Below are 19,876 nucleotides of genomic sequence, written 5' to 3'. Positions count from 1 at the left end.
TCGAGCAACGCGCGCGTGACTCTGTTAAACGTGATTTTACGAGAGTCTAAAGTGTTATTGGGATATAAATTTGCCGGCCGATACGGCTGACAATCGTCCAGGAAAATGAGAATGATCTCTGGGGAAAATCCCTCAACGCAGAAATAAGAGCCTGTAGTGTGTTAAATTCTGACATTCTACATGATTTCGTGTATCTAAATTTTTAATTTGTATCATTTCTGAACTTCGTACTTTTCGTTATTTATGAGATTTTACTTGTTAATGTGTGCATATGTACCGATGTTACTAAAGTAATAAAACATGACAAAACATAACAATTTTATGAGCAGCCATAAATGCTGTTTTATATTATTAAATTCTTATCTCCATAAAATCTAAAAATTTCACTCATAACATCAACCTTACTAAATTATAAATTTCACTTATCCTGAATGCGTTTTAAAGTTATACTCCTTAATCTGTTCTAAGAGAATCAAATCAATTAAGATACAAATTACGCAAAAGAGTTCAACAAGTTTTACGAGCTTTTAGCATGATTGTAGGACGTTAAAGCTCAATGCGTTTATCGATGCTGTTCGATCGTCCCATCGGTCACTCAGTCAGTAGGGCAATCAGTCGTATCAATTAGCCAGTTAGCAGGCAATCGTTCGTCGTTTCGTGATATCTCGTCGTCGGTGGAGGTGAAGAGGTGGTCGAGCGTATTGATGTAGGCAGGCAGGCAAGTTTTTCAGTGCGACCGCGTTGAGCTGAAGTCGAGAGGAAAGCCCCGTATATCCCACATCAATCCCCATTCTCCTCCTTCGCACGTACACATCCCCCGCGTATATCCAACAGCTACCTACCTATCTGCAGCGCAGACCTATAATTTCCAGGCAGCACAAAGGCCTACACCCTGAGCCCGGAGCCGGGCGAGGACCCGTCAGCCGGAAGCGGAGAGCCAGGAGGGTGCGCGCGTGCGTGGATCAGTCGTCGTCAACGTCGACGTCGACATCGCCGTCAACGGCGATACGCCGGGCGGCGGGGAGGTAGGAGTCCTGTTTACAGGATAAAAGGATTTTCTCCGGTCGCTGCCTGTCAGTTTATCGTTGCGATACACGATCGACACATCCCATCGCACAGCGTAGTGTACGAGAGAACCACACGGTGCCACACACTACAGACAGCGCGTGCCACCCGAAAGCTCTCTCACCCTCGCGATTGTGCATCGCGCGCGCGCCACGCGCCTATTGCTTATCTGCTCGCTCTCAACGCGATCGTCTCTACCCTCTTTTCACAGCTGCCGCTGCCGCTGCCGCCGCCGCTGTGTCTCCTCTTTTCGCTTCCTCTTTCTCTTCTCTGGTACAGAGAGAGGGCCTGCCTGTGTGCGCTGGTGTGATATCGCGTGTTTCCCGGTATCGTTCGGCAACAGGTGAGTCGCACGCTCTCGCGCTTTTCTTCCCGTCTATTCGTATACGTCCGTCCGCGGTGCATCATTTTTCGTTCATTCTCATCGAGTGTTGTCTGATAGACGTCTGCTCGTGAACGTGATGGCCACTCTCAAGAAATTATTACTTCCGTTGTTTGAACTCGATGAGGTGAACCATCCGCCGAACACCGCTAAACAACGATAAAAAAATGTGTTTGTTTCGTTAAATCGACCACACCAGTAGCCAGCCTAAATCAAACTAAATATCAAGCCCATCGTACTCAATAATGAATCATTTACATTAATTAAGGGGAAACCTTACCAGTACTGTTCCCACTTACCAGCCATTGAACTTTTCCGTGTCATATTCTCCGCAGACGCCGTCGATATTGATCCTACGTATAGAGAAATTTTATTATATCATTAATTTAGGTCATTTAATTCCCATCATTTAATTGCCTGGATTGTTTCCATAAATATTAAAGTTAATTGAACCATTTACTGTCTCCTTTCGTGATCGCACCCTATCGTTTTCAATAAAATTCAAATTTATTCAATTCCATTTGTATTAACAAATATTTATGGAAATTATCCGCAAAGAATGGAATAAATCATACTGATAAGAAAATGTAACACTTTTAATTGTTATAAATGAATTAAAGAAATATTAACTCGCGCGTGTCGTAAATTAATATCAAGAAATTTAAAGATCGAGAAAAATTGTTTTTACTAATTGTAAGATTGAAACTTGACATAAAAATAAGCCCGTTCCATTACATTCAAAGATGAAACAAACTATTAAAAATGTACCAAGATTTACATTTAAACTTGACGTAAAAAAAATATTATAGACATTAGAAAGAACATCTGTTTAGTATTCGTACCAATGCTATTTTTTCTGGCCATATCCTCGGCGGATGAAGTCTTGCGTCGCTCGACGCGCAAATTCGGGATCGTGAATGGTGGCACTTGCGTGATGTCATTATTGTATGGATGTCGTATGGTTCGATATTTGTCCAAAGAGTTACTCGGAGAGTGATTGTCGACCGACAATTTGGTCCTTTGATTTCTATAATTACAGAAATGATAAAGCTAAGCGTTGCGCATTTATTCTTGAGAATTCTAAAGCAGTACTCGGAATTAGTCTGAACATTTCAGCCGATTTCCGTGGTATACGCCTCCTTTCCTCTCCTTACCGCGCGCGCCGCAGCCGCTAGGGCCAGCGCCGCCGAGCGTTAGGAGCGGCACTATCTGATTAGGTTCTATGAGTAGGTTCTTCTCCCTATTTATTAAAATTTAAAAAAATTTATTAAAATTTATTAAAAATAAATTTTTTTTTAAATTTATTAAGTGGAAATATTTCAATAGATTTCTACGTCACCCATGAGGTACTAATACTGACACGTTTTTCAAAAAGTGGTTTCTATCTACATTATTGCATCAATTGTTCATTCTCATAAAAGGCTAAGAAAATCTAATTAAGAAAATCTCTTTTATATATATTTTTTTTTTAAATTAAGAATTTATTTTTATCTTTAGTGGAATAGGTCTACGGGGGAAACCATTTAAAAAAAAAAACGCGTCAGCATTAGTATCTCATGGGTGACGTGGAAATCTATTGAAATATTTCCACTTAATAAATTTAAAAATAAAAAATTTATTTTTAATAAATTTTAATACATTTTTTAAAATTTTAATAAATAGGGAAAAGAACCCATTCATAATCAGATAGTGTCGCTCCTAACGCTCGGCGGCGCTGGCCCTAGCGGCTGCGGCGCGCGCGGTAAGGAGAGGAAAGGAGGCGTATACCACGGAAATCGGCTGAAATGTTCAGACTAATTCCGAGCACTGTTCTAAAGGTATGCACATTTCGGTGGATAGACGTGTGTGGTATTAATTAATTAACAGTCGCAGCATTCGTTCATTACGCTGAGTGTTTTCCATCATAACTAGGTCAAATGAGATCTTTGTTTAGACGGGACAATGCAATGAGTGTCTACAGATGAAAATAAATTAGTTACATTTATAATTTAACAATATTAATGATTTATGATGAATGCTGAATATGTATAGATATGCATTCATCTCAGACAGTTAGATATTTTTTTTAATCATTTCACGAGCTATTAAACGCGCGCCCAAGCACTCGTTTATTTTTGCAATAATTATTAATTAGAGCGTTGAACAATCATTACGTTGACCCGTTTATACAACGTTTGTAATTAAATGCAACTTGACTGACCTCAACGTTAATTGCACTTGCCTCTCGATATTGTTTAACATATCCTGCACCACCTCGAGGAGCAGTATGAATTGTTCAAGATTTAACGCCGTGTTCACGGTTTGCGGTATCAGCGACGGCATCGCATGCAGCGCTATCCAATTGACCGACAGCCCATACTTTTTGTCGGTCAGCATCAGTCTGTAAATATCTGAACGCGAACGGGCAAAAAGTGATTAGTCATGTTATCATTTCTTTTTTTTTCAAATGAAATACTATCCCCTTGGGATACGAACAATCTCTTTTTTTGCATTCTCTTTTTCCGGTTTTCTTTCTTTGTTATATTGTTGAGCATAGAATCTGTTATCAAGTTACTTTATTGCAGATTAAAATGTGCTCTAGCTAATTGCTTTACTTTTATAGTGAGATAAAACAGGTTCTATTTTGGATTGTTGTAGCAAAATACATTATTTAGCTTAGGTTCATCCCAGCCATAATATAGTGTCCAAATCCTGATAACTACTATTAACTGCTTGCCTCAACAATTAAATACGCAAAAGTGAGATGATATTTTGTATCATGTTTTCAGCGTTTGAATATCGAATACAAATATAAAACAAAATATATATTATTCGTATCTTTTTTGTATCATTTTATAGTCATATGTTTTGAACATAGATTTGTTGCTTTTCTTAATTGTAAAGAAAACTTAATTTTTATATATTTTCTACGCATTAGGCAAGTAGTTAATTGTTGTTATTGAAAGAAAACCGATTAGGCACATGAAGGAATCCACGTAATTTTGAAATCGTTTTTATTTCACTTACTTACAACCCGCATGAGAATATCGGGCTCTTGCAGCTTGTTGATTTTACAGAGCAGCGGTAGGATAAAGTCGATAATTTTCTGCTTGTCTAGACGAGTCAGAATACACGACATTACGTCCACCAGCACTCGCGAGTCCGTCACCAAATTTTTGGTGACGGCGTCGAACAATTTCGGTAATACCATATTGTGTATAGCGTCGTCCTCGAGATAATTGGTCACTTTTGTCACGGCCACGAACGCTGCCGTCTGACAAACAAGCGAATCAATCGTGCCGTTAATACAAGAATTTTTCAAAAGTATAGTAAATTTTTTTTAATTTAAGGAATTTAATTTTTTCAATCTCAGAGTTTAGCTGTAGCAATTGCTGAGATTTTCTTTATTCTGCGTATCGCATAACTTTACGGTATTAAAAAATATTTTCTCGTCTTTCTGAAAAGTGAATTCCTGATCGTTTACTTACTCGCACTTGATCGGTCGAATTTCCGAAGGCCATGTACAGCACCGCGAGCACTTCGCGCTCGTTTGCCACGGGTGTCTTCTCGAGGAGGACGTGCAGATTCTCCAACAGGGCTACAGTTCCCTGAATTGACCTTCGACCGACGAAGAAAATTCTGTAGGGGAGAGAGAGAGAACAAAAGAAAGAAAATGACGGTGGGGTGAGATGAAATATGTTTATCGTATTTCGCGCGGTCTCGCGTTTATTTCCTTTCTATATAGTACGTACTGAAGTGAGGGAAACAAGAACTTCATGTACTCCTCCGTGGAACTATTTTGGATGATGTACAGCGTAGGCTTCAGTACGGCAGACATCACTTCCTGCGTTTGTAGCTCCTCGATAAGGTTCGTCCAGACGTGCTGATACCAGATTTTCTGCGCAAACGGGAAACTTGCACGTGATATGCGACGTTTCTCGCGAAAACGAGGTTGCACGCGTACAATTAGGACGCATTGAATTACAGAGCAGATAGAGTTCAGTTTACGATTTTTGCAGTTTTTACTAGAACTAAAAACTGAAATTCTTCGGAATATTTTGCGCGATCTCGATGCAATGATAAGAAAGATATGTCGTAATTATGATTTTTATATCATTTGAGCTAGAATTCTTCTTGTTTTCTTTTGTCTTAAATTTGTAATAAATATATTACACGTACCCTCAGCACAAACGGCAATGCATCTGTTAATGTCGTTGTAAAAAAGTGGTCCTTCTGATACATGTCCTTCATTCTGCTGACGTCGAGAAATTGTAAAGCGTGTACGACCGGGTCCTCGAAGAATTTTATCATGGTTAAAACTTGTGCGGTTGGTCTCTGCTCGGGCTCTTTGTGTAAAAGTCGCGTCACAGCTTCTCGGAGAGGTATCGGTATCAATGGCAAGATAATAGTGACTTGATCGTCAAGCTGGTTAAAAAAATCACGATAATAATGAAGTCTTGTCTTGAATTTATATTAAATATATTAAAACTTTCAGATAATATCGCTAAATTGCTACAATAATCGATAATTTAGTTTTTTATGAAATAATAATTGTCTGCGAGAACAATAAAAAATTTTTTAAAAATTTTATCACGAGGAATGGTAGTCTGCTTTTTTATATCATAAATAACTTTTCGAAAATTATAGTTGCCTCGTAATAAATTAATAGTGTACATTGAATACTGAGCAAAACTGTTAATTAAATTGTTAAATCATGATACGCAATTTAAGACCACATAGTATAGCTATTTGGTAAAATTAAATCAATACTTTTGATTTTATAATAAAATAAACAAATAAGAGAGGTATCTCGTGCAAACGGGAATCACTACAAATAAATTAACGGGAGCACGCTTTTTCACTTTTCAATTAGATATCCAGCAAATTATAACTGTATTTTCATACGCAGCAATAAAAAAATTAAGCTGAGAAGAAAGAAAATGTAACGGTAGATTGAAAGGAGGATGAGTAAAAAAAGCCGATTTTGGCCCCCGGAGCGGTAAGTAAAAACGTATGTTTTTTTGTAACTTTTGAGCTGCTGAATCTGATTCTGACCTTTAAAAATTTTTTACTTTCCCAGAAAAGTATCAAGAAAGTATTAAAAGTTTTCAAAGGTCAAAGTCAGATTCAGCAACTCAAAAACTACAAAAAAACATATCACTTTCACTTGTCGCTCCGGGGGCTAAAATCGATCCATTTTACTCATCCGCCTTTGCTTCAACAATGAATGCAAAATCAGGAATTTATCTTCCTTTTAGAGATTCTTTTAAAGATCATCCGCAATTTTTTTCGCGTTTCCGAAGACAATCGTCTCGTCGCGGATAAAAAACTTACAGTCTCGAGCTGCTTGAGATAATCTGAACAGCTGTGATTCGCCTGTATCAGTGATCGGCCCTGATTGTAAATCGCGCATATCGTCAAGCCAAAGCTGAACATGTCGGCGGGATAGTTCGCGGTCTTTTTCTGCTGAATCTCCGGCGCTGCAACATATTGCACGTCGCTTTACAAACGCATCGATCCTTCGTCGACGAGGCGTAAAGAGATCAGCAATGCAAATGAGCAAAGAAATCGTTTTGCGTGGCCACGACAGGAAAAGCTGCTTCCAGTAATGTTCAGTGAGAGGCACGATCAAAGCCGCGGGATGCAAAGTACTTCCCGATTTATCGTCCAAGTTTGGAGATAATGAAGTTTTTTTTTGTATAAATCTGTTACCATTAATGATATTGGAACGTTTTTCCTTGTGTATAAACTTTCATGTATAATCAAAGTATCGCGAAAGTCATTTATTCTTCGAAATTTTATAAACTTTCGATCAAAATGTAATCCCCGAATGATTACAAGACAAGAGTTCGAGTTATTTCGTTGCGATAACAACAGTATAATTAGATTTCTATTTTTCGCATTCAGCATTAAATATAACTCGGTAATACCGAGATTGCTTCATCTGATCCCGCGCAATGTGGACACGGCAGGGAAAGCAAACAACCGCGTTTAATACTAGATGTGCACACAAAATATAAATTTTAATCTCGCTATTACATAAAGATCGGTTTCCATTTGCAAAGAAAATTTGTATTTATAGAAATATGAAAACTTTCTTTCTCTTTCTCTCTCTTTCTCTTTCTCTTTCTCTCGCTCGTTCTCGAAGCAGTTTCTCTGTCGTGGGCGCGCGTCTAAGAGACTTGGCGACATCTCACCTGTGTAATCGAGATTCGGTTGAGTCATTTTCGGCATGTGCTTCGTCCACGGTTGCACGGTTACCGGTAAGTCATTGCCCCTCTCTAACAAGCGAAAAGCATTCTAAAGCAACATACTACAGCAGAGATCATGCATCTATTTTTCTTAACTATTGATATCACAGTCTAATCGATACGATATGCGTAATCTATCTTTATTGATTCATGTTTTAAATATTTCATAATATGTGTTATATTAATATATCCAAAGTGATGTATTATGGTAATTCAACAATAATGATTTTTTTTTCAATTAATTGATATAATATTGTTATTTTATATTTATTTAATTGACTGACGTATCGTTATATTCAGTTTTGTGTGAACAATTAAAAAAATTGCAACATGTATTTTATTTTGAAAATTCCTAGAAAATTATTGACTAAAAATGGCTAAGCTCCTATTAGTATATCTAAATTTAGTACAAGGGTTGAGATTGGACTCAACGATAAACTCAAACCCTGACAATTTCCACGTGCCTTTCTTTGGGTGCGTTCCACTTAACGCCCGCAACGCTCCTAGAATCATTTTATCCTCGTTTAACTTTCGATGAAAAACAAGGATAAAATGATCCTAGGAGCGTTGCGGGCGTTAAGTGGAACGCATCCTTTGTGATAATAATGCTTGTCGGACAAACATTTCTATGGAGAACTTTACGGTTGCTATGAAGAAATAATAGAGCCTCTGTAATCTGCAAAAAATGAATCCATAATATTCGCTGTTGAATTCCGTTTTAATTTCCGTAATAATTCCGAAAATTTCAACGTTTTGTTAAATAAATTCTGCTCCAGGTTTAATATAACAAAAGTTAAAAAAATATGAAGAGAGCAAATGCGAATTAATATATATTATTACGTAGGATATTAAAGTTGAAACAGTTGTATTATATTATACATAAGCTCTCGTTACAGGAACGTTTATTTATAACTTTATTTTAAGCCATTATCAACCTATTATAAAACGTTACAGTAGTTGCAGTATTGTGCAACTACTTTGAAATATGTCAAATGCACTAGTTGCGAAATATGTCAAATGCATAGTGTGAAATACATCAAACTATTATAGCAATGATGTATGTCCAGAGGATATTTATGAATGCGATATGTGTCGAAAGAATAATGCCACTAAAAAAAAACAATTTATTAACTCTCAATATCGAAAAACTAAAAAAAAAATAGTTCTCACCGCGCTCTTAAACTCACACGAATTGGTCGATATTTGTTAATCAATATCTCATTATCGCGGCGAGAAGAGGCCCGTGGCGATACAGCCCACAGTTATTTGGTTAGGCGCGTGACGAAGCGTGGGAAGAAGCGCTCTACAAATCACAACGGCAACATACGAGTGAAGATCCTTGCGTCTTAGCGACCACCACGTAACAGTTGGGGTTGTCTTTTCCCGCCGCGCGCTTAGGCTCGCGAAAAAATTGGCCGATCTTCTTTAATTAATTTCTCGTTAATTATTGCGAAAATCGCGAAATGGTAGAGGACTTTTCTACTCGGTTTAACCCGCTCTACCTGCACCCGAGAAATGATTCAGCAATTACCAGACTATTTTTTTGAAGTTATTATTTAAACTTAACTTTTTTTAACACTATTTTTGTTAACACTATATTTTGCCCTTAAATCTTTGTTATCTTTGCAATAACATCTTTGTCTTGATCTGTCCCTATGATTTCAATTTGTGTTAATTTTGATATTATATTTTTTTATGTTATTTAATATCATTTTACATTTCTACTAAATTGAGATATTACACTTCGTCAAACATATAATTGCGAATTCAAGTCGTTAGACGCGCTGTTACACGGTGGCGCAAGTTTGAAGGAGTTAACGGCATTAACCATTCTATTACGTTTCGTAATACATTGTATTATGCGAGCTACGTCAGGCAGCAGCGTCACTATGATGAAGTTGTGATTTCTCGCGGTTGCAATCAGCAACTCGTTTTTGAGAGAATTTACTTTGATCATACTGTCTCTCTTTCTCTCTGCTTTTCTCTCTCGGCCAAACACGCATGCGCTTGTATTTGACTTAATTTTCCGCAACGCGACCTCGTTATTTCATCTATGTTATGATGCTGTGCTTACGCACAATGTCACGGTCATGCATGCGTACTCGTGTTGCGAGATCACCTCTTTCGAGCGAAAAGAGGTCGATCGCATAATTTTCACCCCAACAATAAAAAAGTAAAAACTGAATATTTTTCTAACAGTTTGAAGAGTTTTAGCATTTTATAAATTATCGTATTAATTTTGTTTCCATCAAATGCTTAATCTTTTTAAATCTAGTATCTCTCGTTTTGTATGACACGTGTGTCTATCCCATACAGCACAAAAAGTTGAAATAACGTTGCTGAGACGTTGCAATGTTGAATGTTGAAGTGTAAAGGTTTTTTCAACATTGAATCTATGTTGAGTTTTCTATATTGATTGTTAAATGTTGCTATAACGTAGAAACAACATTAAACAATTATTATCTTTTGAAATAATATAATAATTATTACAATAATTATTAATAAGAAATAATAATATAATTATATATACATATATATATTTAAATAAAAATTAATTTTAAACATTTATTTCGTTCAATTTTTCAAAACATTATTATAATATATATAAATTCTGCATTGAATAAATGTTGAATCAATATTGAATTAATGTTTCTTGTCTTGTAGACATTGCAATTCAGCGGACATTAGATATTTCTTCAATATTTTTTTAACATTGAATCTATATTTCGCAACGTTGCTGAAACATTTATAATGTTGCAATTCTACGTTTTTTAGATATTGATTCAACGTTTGTGTGCTGTATGGGTATAATGTCATATATCAGAATATTATTGTGAAAACACAGGGGTAATTCTTATCGAAAATTTGGATCGTATATCTATTGAATATTTTATTAGAAAGGGAGGAAAATATTGGCAATATTGTAGGCGGCAACGTAGGTGGAAGCACATAAAAACCGCGTTTCTTGTTCTACACACTTACAACGACTTAATAGTTAATGGATGAACACTATTACCGGATGTGTTTTGGATTTGCAATCACAAAAAGTCTGGATTATACATATAAAATAGCGGCAAATGAAGGAAGTAAAATTTACGGAAATCGGATTATTGGAAATGCATAACAAGAAAATAATTAACGTATTTTACGATGTTTGGCGCGTGACAAATTCTCTAAATATAATACAAATTGAGAATAATTTTTCCTCACGTGATTTGTTTTTGAATCAATTTAAGAAAAAAATTATTTTTTGGTGTTATAATATCTATTCATGAAAGAATATAATACAGAATATACTCTTTAACATTCGTTTGTAGTTTACAACTGCGTCTCAGTTATGAAGATAATAAATTAGGATAGCATGTCGCTGTAAGTGCAGGGCGTTTCTACTTTGCATCAAGCATTGTGTATCATGCATTATCAAGAAAGCTTTTTCGCATATCGTGGTTGAAAAAGAGCAACTAAATTAATGATGGCAGTAAAAAATATCTATCGCATCTTTGAATATTTTTTAAGAAAAATATTTTCCCCTGCCTTAATTAAGGAATAATATTTATCTAAATATTCTTTTATGATATGTTACATTTCCAAGCAATGTAAGAAATATTCATCATATTACATTTAAATCTTATAATTTTTTATCAAGTGATTTAAAAATTATTAGGTTTTAAAAATTATTTAGTATTTAAAAAAATATTGTTATTAGTGATTTATTGAAACACGTGTGATACCCACACAGCACAGAAAGTTGAAATAACGTCGCTGAGACGTTGCAATGTTGAATGTTGAAGTATAAAGGTTTTTTCAACATTGAATCTATGTTGATTTTGCTATATTGATTGTTAAATGTTGCTATAACGTAGAAACAACATTTAACAATTATTATCTTTTGAAATAATATAATAATTATTACAATAATTATTAATAAGAAATAATAATATAATTATATATATATATATATATATATATATATATATATATATTTAAATAAAAATTAATTTTAAACATTTATTTCGTTCAATTTTTCAAAACATTATTATAATGCATAATATATATAAATTCTGCATTGAATAAATGTTGAATCAATATTGAATTAATGTTTCTTGTCTTGCAGACATTGCAATTCAGCGGACATTAGACATTTCTTCAATATTTTTTCAACATTGAATCTATATTTCGCAACGTTGCTGAAACATTCATAATGTTACAATTCTACGTTTTTTAGATATTGATTCAACGTTTGTGTGCTGTATGGGATAGTTCAACATTTTCTTACCTGGAGAAGTCCATTTTTGATCTCCAGCTCAAGTAGCTCGTATTCTTTAACCATGGTGGGTCGATTGCTGGTGGTTGGCGGGTGATTCTTGTCCTTGGGTATTGCCCCGGTAGATTGTGCTGCCAGTGTATTTACCAGTTGCTCTTTGTACGCCAGGACATTCGCTAAGCTGGCGAGAATAGGCTCTGACGCAAATGCCAACGTATCCGCACATTCCTCCACTTTGTACGCCTACATTGTTATCGAATATAACATATAAATTTAAATGTAGGCCCACAAAATAATTGAACGGACTTTTTTTTATTAGAAATATTCGAATAAATTCGCTACATCTTGATTCTATCTTGATTCTATTAGATTTTGATTTTAGACAAATTTTGATTATATATCTGAAATCTTTTCGGTTATCAATCATTATTTTAGTTACCAATCTCAGATTCATAGCAAGAAAGAACATATTTCTTTTGCGTATTTATCGTTCTCATTATCGATTTTCGTCTATTTTTAAGAAATTAGGTTTTTTTCTCTTTATTTATCTTTGATTGAATCTCATTACCCACTTTTCTGATTTGCGTGAGTATGCTTGGGCAGTACATACACATTATAATCGATATAAATTTACCTGAGTATACTCGGGCAATATCATTGATAAGAAAAAATTAGACATTTTTTAAACTCTTTTTCACGAAGTAATCTGATGGAAAAGTGATTAAATTTGTATGCAACATATTTCTGGTGTTCATAAAATTTTCTAAGGACCCAAGATAATAATAATTAAAAAAAATATATATATATACATATTATATAATTAATTAACAGTAGACGATATTTGCATCAATTGTCTCGAGTTGCGTCAAAAGTGAGGAAAGTAAAAAATAAACTTGCATAAACGAACTTTCCAATGAAAACGTTTTAGTTTGAAACTGAGAGCACCTCGCATTTTACCTTGGCCTTTAAGAGGATGCTGACTTTACACTTTCTTACCAATCGAGTTTCAATTTTGTAATTAACACGGCATTTTTTATTGCTTCAATAGAATTACAAATCCTCTTATATGGTTAAAGTACATACTCTAATACATCGGCAAGCACTAGTTTTAAAACGAAAAAAAGAAAAAAATTTGGAAATTTTACCGACAAGCTGTCAATGCATATAAATATTAATTTTTTATAAAAATTATACAGTTTGTACATGCAAAACGAGTGTGCTTGCCGAAAAAGAGTATATCAAAGATTAACAGGAAACCTTTCAAATTGAGTTCAGAGATGTAATTTTAAAATGCGTCGCGAATTACGATTATGCAAAGGATGCGAGCAATATAGACGATAATAAGGTTAAAAAGAGCAGCAGATTAGTTCTCGGATTTTGGCATAGAGGCGCTATACAATAATATGCGAATATATACACGCACCACACATACGCATACATAATACAATTATACTTAGATTATGACTTATGCCGATAATATCACTCTCATTTTTAGTTCCATCGAAATGATGGCGCTTTCGCGTCGGAGTTCGTCAGGCACTCCAGCATCCTCTTAATCGTGTCGCGTACGTACCTTCAGGAGCTTCGGATGGGAATATTGTGCCATTCGAGCTGCGCTCTCGCGCAGGATGTCCGTGACCGCTTCCCGGCGTTTCGGTTTGTGGAGTTTCTCCGCGGATCGCTTATCGAATATGAAAATCGAGAACTCCTACAAAAGGAGCAACGCTTTTCTTTATCAGCTATCAGCTTCGGATTGCGAACTTTCCAAAGAATATACACTCGGAATTGACACGCAAGAATTGAAATCCAATTACAAATGTCATTTCATTTCAGATACCAAGTTGTTCGAATTATAGATTAGCCTCATTTTCGCTTTGAAACCTTCGATTACTTTCAAGACAGATTTTCTGAGGTCGATGAATTTTAATGCCGCGATCCAATCGCGGCATTCTCTCTATTTTCATCCAGATTATATTGTCAAAAAGAAGAGAAACTTGAGGTACTTTATCACATTTTTCGACAATTGATCGAAAAATTAATTTGACTTTTAATAATAATTTATTCAATATTTTCGATGACGTTATTACCGTTTTCGGCGTTAAAAAAAAACCAAAAATAAAATTATTGGGAAAATGTCGTATTTTTTTGCGGCTAATTACCATTTTGTCTTTTATCCGATAAGCGTCATATATACGCCAGACGTTCTCTGGTCCGGCTGTGGCGGACTGCTTGTCGATCTCAAACGTGTTGCGAATCGAATCGGGAAGCAAGTCGGACAGTGCCGTGTTTTTGGACGCGTTGTTTAACTTCGCGAACATAATGCAGCTAGTTAAAGGCCCTCTTCAATGGATTAGCGTCAACCTCGTTTCTCTGTTATCTGGCAAACCAAAATCGCATTGACCGTATTATTCTACCGTTCGAAAAAAGGGGTATAAGGGGATAAAATCAGTATAATATCGCAAAAGCGATCTCCATGTTCGTTTGCAGATAATGGAATATTGCAACATACGTGAGAATCGGTTTTCTGGGTCTCGGTTTTCTCTATAAATGTGAAAAGTCAAATTCATCGAAATTACATTGAAACATTTTACATTAACCTTTAAGCCCGTACTTTGTGTGGGAAAAATTTTATAGATTGGTAACGACGTGAAAAATAGACAAACCGATTGGAATTAATCCCGTGACATCATAACCTTTAATTTGCGCAGAATGGAAAGTAAAAACATTGAAATACCTTTCGGCATCTCTGCTTATTTGGTTTCTTTGACACGATTGCGGAGACTAAAATTTTAATAATAAATTTAATATTTAATATTTAATATTTTAATAATAAAATTTTAATAATAAAATTAAAAAATTGAAAAGAATAGTGGACAGATTGTACAAAGAGTTGATAGTGATTCAAGCTTTACAATCATTTGTATTAAATTTTTGAAATTTGCAATTCTTTTAAATCTGTGTAATTTCATACGTTTATTTTATTTTCACGCTGTAACAATCGGAAAAAGAGCTTAAAAGAGATTATAATCCATTAAATAGAATATATGTTATGTGTATCGTTCGATGTTATTGTAAAATGCATCAAGACAGAGAGACTTTTAGAGAGAAAAAGAAAAGACAGAGCGAGAAAAAATACAAAAATTTGGAAATAGTTCTCAATATATAAAGCACAAAAATTCATAAATGATAAGATCAGGCCAAGTTCCAAAAAAGACACTCCAATATGTTTATATTTTAATAATAATCTGAATTTTTAATATATTACCAACATGAAAAGTAACTGATATATTGTTCAAGGTGCAAATTCAAAATAAACATACATAACATGTATAAATAAAACTGATCATAATTTGATTCTAGAAAGTAAGTGATATATTATTCTTAGTGCACATACAAAATTTTTAAAAATTTAATTAAAATAACAAAATATTTATTAAAAAATACAAAAACACTTGGCGCTGCCAACGGGCTTCACCATCCCCCCTCCCCCCTAGCGCAACCCCTTCACGCCATTTCCCCCTTTCTTCCCTCCCCCCCCTCCCCCGTCAAGAGGCTCCACCACCCCTCCACCCCTTTACATCTTTACACCTATAGTATTATGAAACAACGAAAATGAGTAATAATGTAATAATAGCATGATTAACTGACATCATGTAATTAATTGACATTATGTAAGTTAACATGTTGTTCGGTGTGGCAGCGCCAAGTGTTTTTGTATTTTTTAATAAATATTTTGTTATTTTAATTAAATTTTAAAAAATTTTGTATGTGCACTAAGAATAATATATCACTTACTTTCTAGAATCAAATTATGATCAGTTTTATTTATACATGTTATGTATGTTTATTTTGAATTTGCACCTTAAACAATATATCGGATACTTTTCATATTGGAAATATATTAAAAATTCAGATTATTATTAAAATATAAACATATTGGAGTGTCTTTTTTGGAACTTGGCCTGATCTTATCATTTATGAATTTTTGTGCTATATCACCTACTTTTTTACATTTTGTGCACAGAATTCTATCCCAGATTTTTCTAATTGACCGCCTAGGGCAAGCCTGAATTCAACGCTATTGCAGCCGTAAACGCTATAATTGCGAAAATAATTTTTGTTTGGGGCCCAAAAATAATTTTTTTAATTTGGCACCTAGGACAAGTCTAAACTCAGCGCTATGGCAGCCGATGTTTTAGTTCAGCGCCTACGGCAGCTTTTATGAAGCGCCAGAGCAGCCGATTAATTGTTATAATTTTCCGGATCTAAAAAATTCACGTAAATTTACTACAAAGAAATTCCGACACTTACATTCGAGGAAAGTGTCATTAAATGCAGTTATTTCCAAAATCACTTAATCTGCTCCAAGAACAATATGTACGCCCCTTGTGCTCCTTTGGGCCAGTTTTTCTTAATGACTTTCATGTCATTAGAGCAATACCATTCTGATTTTTTTTCTGCTCTCAACATACACGTGTAGTGACCACGATTCATTTCTTCGCCTTCGTGAAATATAGCGCTTATTACCTTGTACTTTTTTTTATCTATCGTGATATTATTCGTCGGTACGGCGTTAATCCGATTGTTGATAATTTTTTTGCAAACACCGTTCACAAAAGTGTATAAATTGAGCTGTATCACTAAGATGGATAAAGTCGATTCGATTACGGTTTTCTTTTTCAGAACGGAACCTTTACATGCGTTACAACTGCCGTCTATCGTTTCCCATTTGGAAAATTCCGAATCAATCAAAGTTTGTAGCGTGACACCTCTTTTCCTTTTTAATGTCGATTGTATAGGTAATATTAGCAAACAACTTTTTTCCAACGTAGTTACCGTGTAATTACATTTGGCATTTGAGCAACATGTTACGTGCTTCAATTCGTGTTCCAATATATCATTGATTTCAGAATACGTCGACATTAGAGCCATGAAAAATTGCGAAGCATCTTGTTGTATTCGTTCTTCGAAGCATTCTCCGACAGATCTTCTAACCGCTTGAACGTTGCAATATTTACGCTCAGTATACGCGCATATAGCATCAGTCAATGCGTTCGATGCTTTATATTTTAGTATTTGTTGCCTGATACGCACGCAATGAAATACACACTGCAATATTACATTAGCGTAACACGAAACATTATCGTCATTAAGAAGGCCGTATATTTTCCACGTAATTACACTTTTTGATTCCTCGCAACCATGATTCTGTACATTATCAATGATACTAGGTATGGTCCATCGACGATCGTAAACTTTTATAGCCTTTTTCTTGGATAAATCGATTTGTGGCAGCTGAGATTTGAACAAAGATCTTAGTCGATTATATTCCGAAATGGCTCCTGAGTGTGCTTGAACTGATGCCGGATTGAAGTTTATCAAATGTAGGCCTTCCAATGTACTCACTCGAGACAAACCTACATAGGCTTGACCATCACTGAATACAGTCGTTCCCAGATCCATCATTGCATTTTTACACGTAACGCCTTGACTTTTGTGTATAGTTATTCCATAACTGAGGGACAATGGAAATTGTTTGCGATGTACCACTATTTTGTGAAATATCTCGAATTTAATGTCTACTCTCGTTATTGCGAATTCTTTGTTATCCGAAGTAACTAATGTGACGGAATAAATATTTCCATCAGCAGCACGATTAACCGCAACTACATTGCCTATTGTTCCGTTGACAAGTCCCAGAGTTACGTCAATGTTTCGTCGAATCATCACTTTAGCACCAATTTTAATCATTATTACTCTTTCAATGCCTGCCGTTTCTGAAACTTTGTCATCTTTATCTTCCAAGGTTTTTTGCACTTTTTTTCTCATTGCTGGAGCACAGTCGACATCATCTTCTGCTATTAGTAGAATTTCCTCGCCGTCGATTTTATTAAGCATTGCCGTGTTCAAAACCTTGCACAAATAACACGTAGGTAATAAACATATTGTATCGGTCGGTAATTGATTCATATAAGTGTAAAGTTCATTCAATCTTTCGTCGCAACTATTTTCTTTGAAAATGATTTTTCTTGATTCAAGTACATTGATGTCAGAATCCGTTATGAGACCTATTCGTATTCTAGAAAGTATATCGCGATATCTGTTGTCGCCTCTTTGTCGCATATTTATCAAGAGTTCGTCGTAATCAAACAATCTCCACAAGTCAAATCCACCCATGGTACCTAAATACTTCTGAACATCTGATCGAGACATTTTAACGAACGGAGGATGTCCTTTTACAGGAGGAAGCTGCAACAAGTCTCCAAACAAGAGAATGTGTTTTCTACCAAAGAAACCATCATTTGTATCTGTCGTATCAAAAATTTCACATAATCGTAGATTGATAAACATAAGTGTCACATTCGAAATCATGGATACTTCATCGATTATGAATAGTTCGACATTCTTCAATTTGTCTCTCAAAATTTTCAAGATTACGTCTGACAATTGCACGTACTTAGGCGTAGATTCATGAGTGACGGGTAGCTGAAACATTCTATGGATTGTCAGGCCATCGATATTGAATGCTGCAATACCCGTGGGAGCAGATATCGCAGTCGTTTTTTTCAAATTTATTTTGATCCAATGTTTGATCGTTTCAATAAGAAAACTTTTTCCTGTACCACCCTCACCGCTTACGTACAATCGTAGAATATGATTTTTATTTTGTAAAACTTGGCATACCCTGTCGAAGACTCTTTTCTGATCTTTGTTCAATTGCGACATCATTTGCGATAAATTAATCGGGGCGTCAATCTTACCAAAATCTTCCAGATTTTTCATCGCGTCGTCAGCTTGTACTGGATTGCAATCCAGTTCATCGTCATCAGATTTGTCTCCGTCTGCTATTTTTAAATCATTTTCACGCTTCTCGATCAATTCAGTAACATCCTCAAAAGCTTTCTGTATTTCTTCGAGCCTTTCGTGATATTTCATTGCCTTCGTCAATCCAGTCTCTGAATTCTTAAAGGCATCCGTGTAAGTTTCGTACGCACCTTTGAGTTCACTCGAATCTCTCCATGGTTTGAACAGAAGAAGCAGCGAGTAAAAGTACTTTTCGGGTTCAGTTTTTACATTGAATCGGTAATGGTTTATTAAACTACACTTTTTTCGTTTCTTTACAAATAAACGCGATACCAGTTCGTAATATTCGACCTCGTCACTTTTTGGCATCTGTTTTACAATGTCCCAGAATCTAGTAAAATCGTACAAATTCAATGATTCTAGTTCTTTAGGTCTGTTTGGATAATGATCATCGATGAGCGACGGACAATAGATATTCGTAGAATTTTTATCGAGAGCTGTAATTTCATTGAATGTTTTAACTTTTCTGTTTCTCACTTCATTGACGTCGATCCATTTGATAATGGTATCACAATCCGTACCATGCAAGGGATGCCCTAATAGGGTATCCGCAGCTTCTAAAGCACCGCATTCTCTGTTATTCAAACGACGCATCGCAAAATTCCACAATTTCGATGCCAAAGGCTTATTGGAATCTATCATTTCAAAGTCTATGTTACATTTTTCCGACTTTGTCGTGTATTTTGTTAAATACGAGTTTAAAAACTCTGATTTTTCTCCAACAAATTGTATGTCCATATTTCCCTCCCAAGCCAATTTGATAGCCGGATTATAATCATTAATAAACCTCTCCGACTTCTTGCGAGGAAGATCGTACAACCTGCTTCTACTGCGTAAATTTTTTCTACCCACTATTGAAGTGACAACGTCTCTTAAAACAAAATTTGTCGTAACTGATCGCGGAAAATCAAACCGACACTTTCTGTAAATATTTGTTTCGGTTTTCTTTGTACGCATGCAATACGAGTTATGTTTATGATTCTGATCACTTGTAACCGTTTCGTACAACGTTGACGAAACGTTTTTATCTGGAATTTCGCACGTCACGTATTTTTGAATAAACGAAACAAC

General features: G+C 35.2%; 1 protein-coding gene across 1 annotated transcript; it reads right to left on the bottom strand.

Moving 5' to 3' along the window:
• Positions 1-317: 317 nt before the first annotated feature.
• Positions 318-15,480, bottom strand: LOC136997536 (SCY1-like protein 2). The gene is made up of 13 exons (XM_067348449.1): positions 14,101-15,480; positions 13,515-13,649; positions 11,954-12,184; positions 5,606-5,851; positions 5,179-5,324; positions 4,915-5,065; positions 4,454-4,700; positions 3,648-3,837; positions 2,290-2,474; positions 1,747-1,800; positions 1,264-1,596; positions 843-1,034; positions 318-746 (listed from the first exon to the last, which is right to left on the bottom strand). Exons 1-11 carry the CDS (start codon positions 14,257-14,259, stop codon positions 1,487-1,489), a joined length of 1,854 nt encoding a protein of 617 aa, XP_067204550.1. The 5' UTR covers positions 14,260-15,480; the 3' UTR covers positions 318-746; positions 843-1,034; positions 1,264-1,486.
• Between the last annotated feature and the right edge of the window lie 4,396 nt (positions 15,481-19,876).

The sequence above is a fragment of the Linepithema humile genome, chromosome 1 (genome assembly GCF_040581485.1).
Source record: "Linepithema humile isolate Giens D197 chromosome 1, Lhum_UNIL_v1.0, whole genome shotgun sequence".
NCBI lineage: Eukaryota > Metazoa > Arthropoda > Insecta > Hymenoptera > Formicidae > Linepithema > Linepithema humile.
The sequence above is the reverse complement of the archived record's forward strand: the minus strand, read 5'-3'. Positions and strand labels throughout refer to the sequence as shown.

Excerpts from the sequence above, each read along its gene's own strand:
- LOC136997536 (XM_067348449.1), bottom strand. The coding sequence starts at position 14,259 with ATGTTCGCGAAGTTAAACAACGCGTCCAAAAACACGGCACTGTCCGAC. Across the intron at positions 12,185-13,514 it reads CCCATCCGAAGCTCCTGAAG|GCGTACAAAGTGGAGGAATG; the intron begins GTACGTACGCGA and ends ATAACAATGTAG. Across the intron at positions 1,597-1,746 it reads ACGGAAAAGTTCAATGGCTG|CGGTGTTCGGCGGATGGTTC; the intron begins GTAAGTGGGAAC and ends ATCGTTGTTTAG.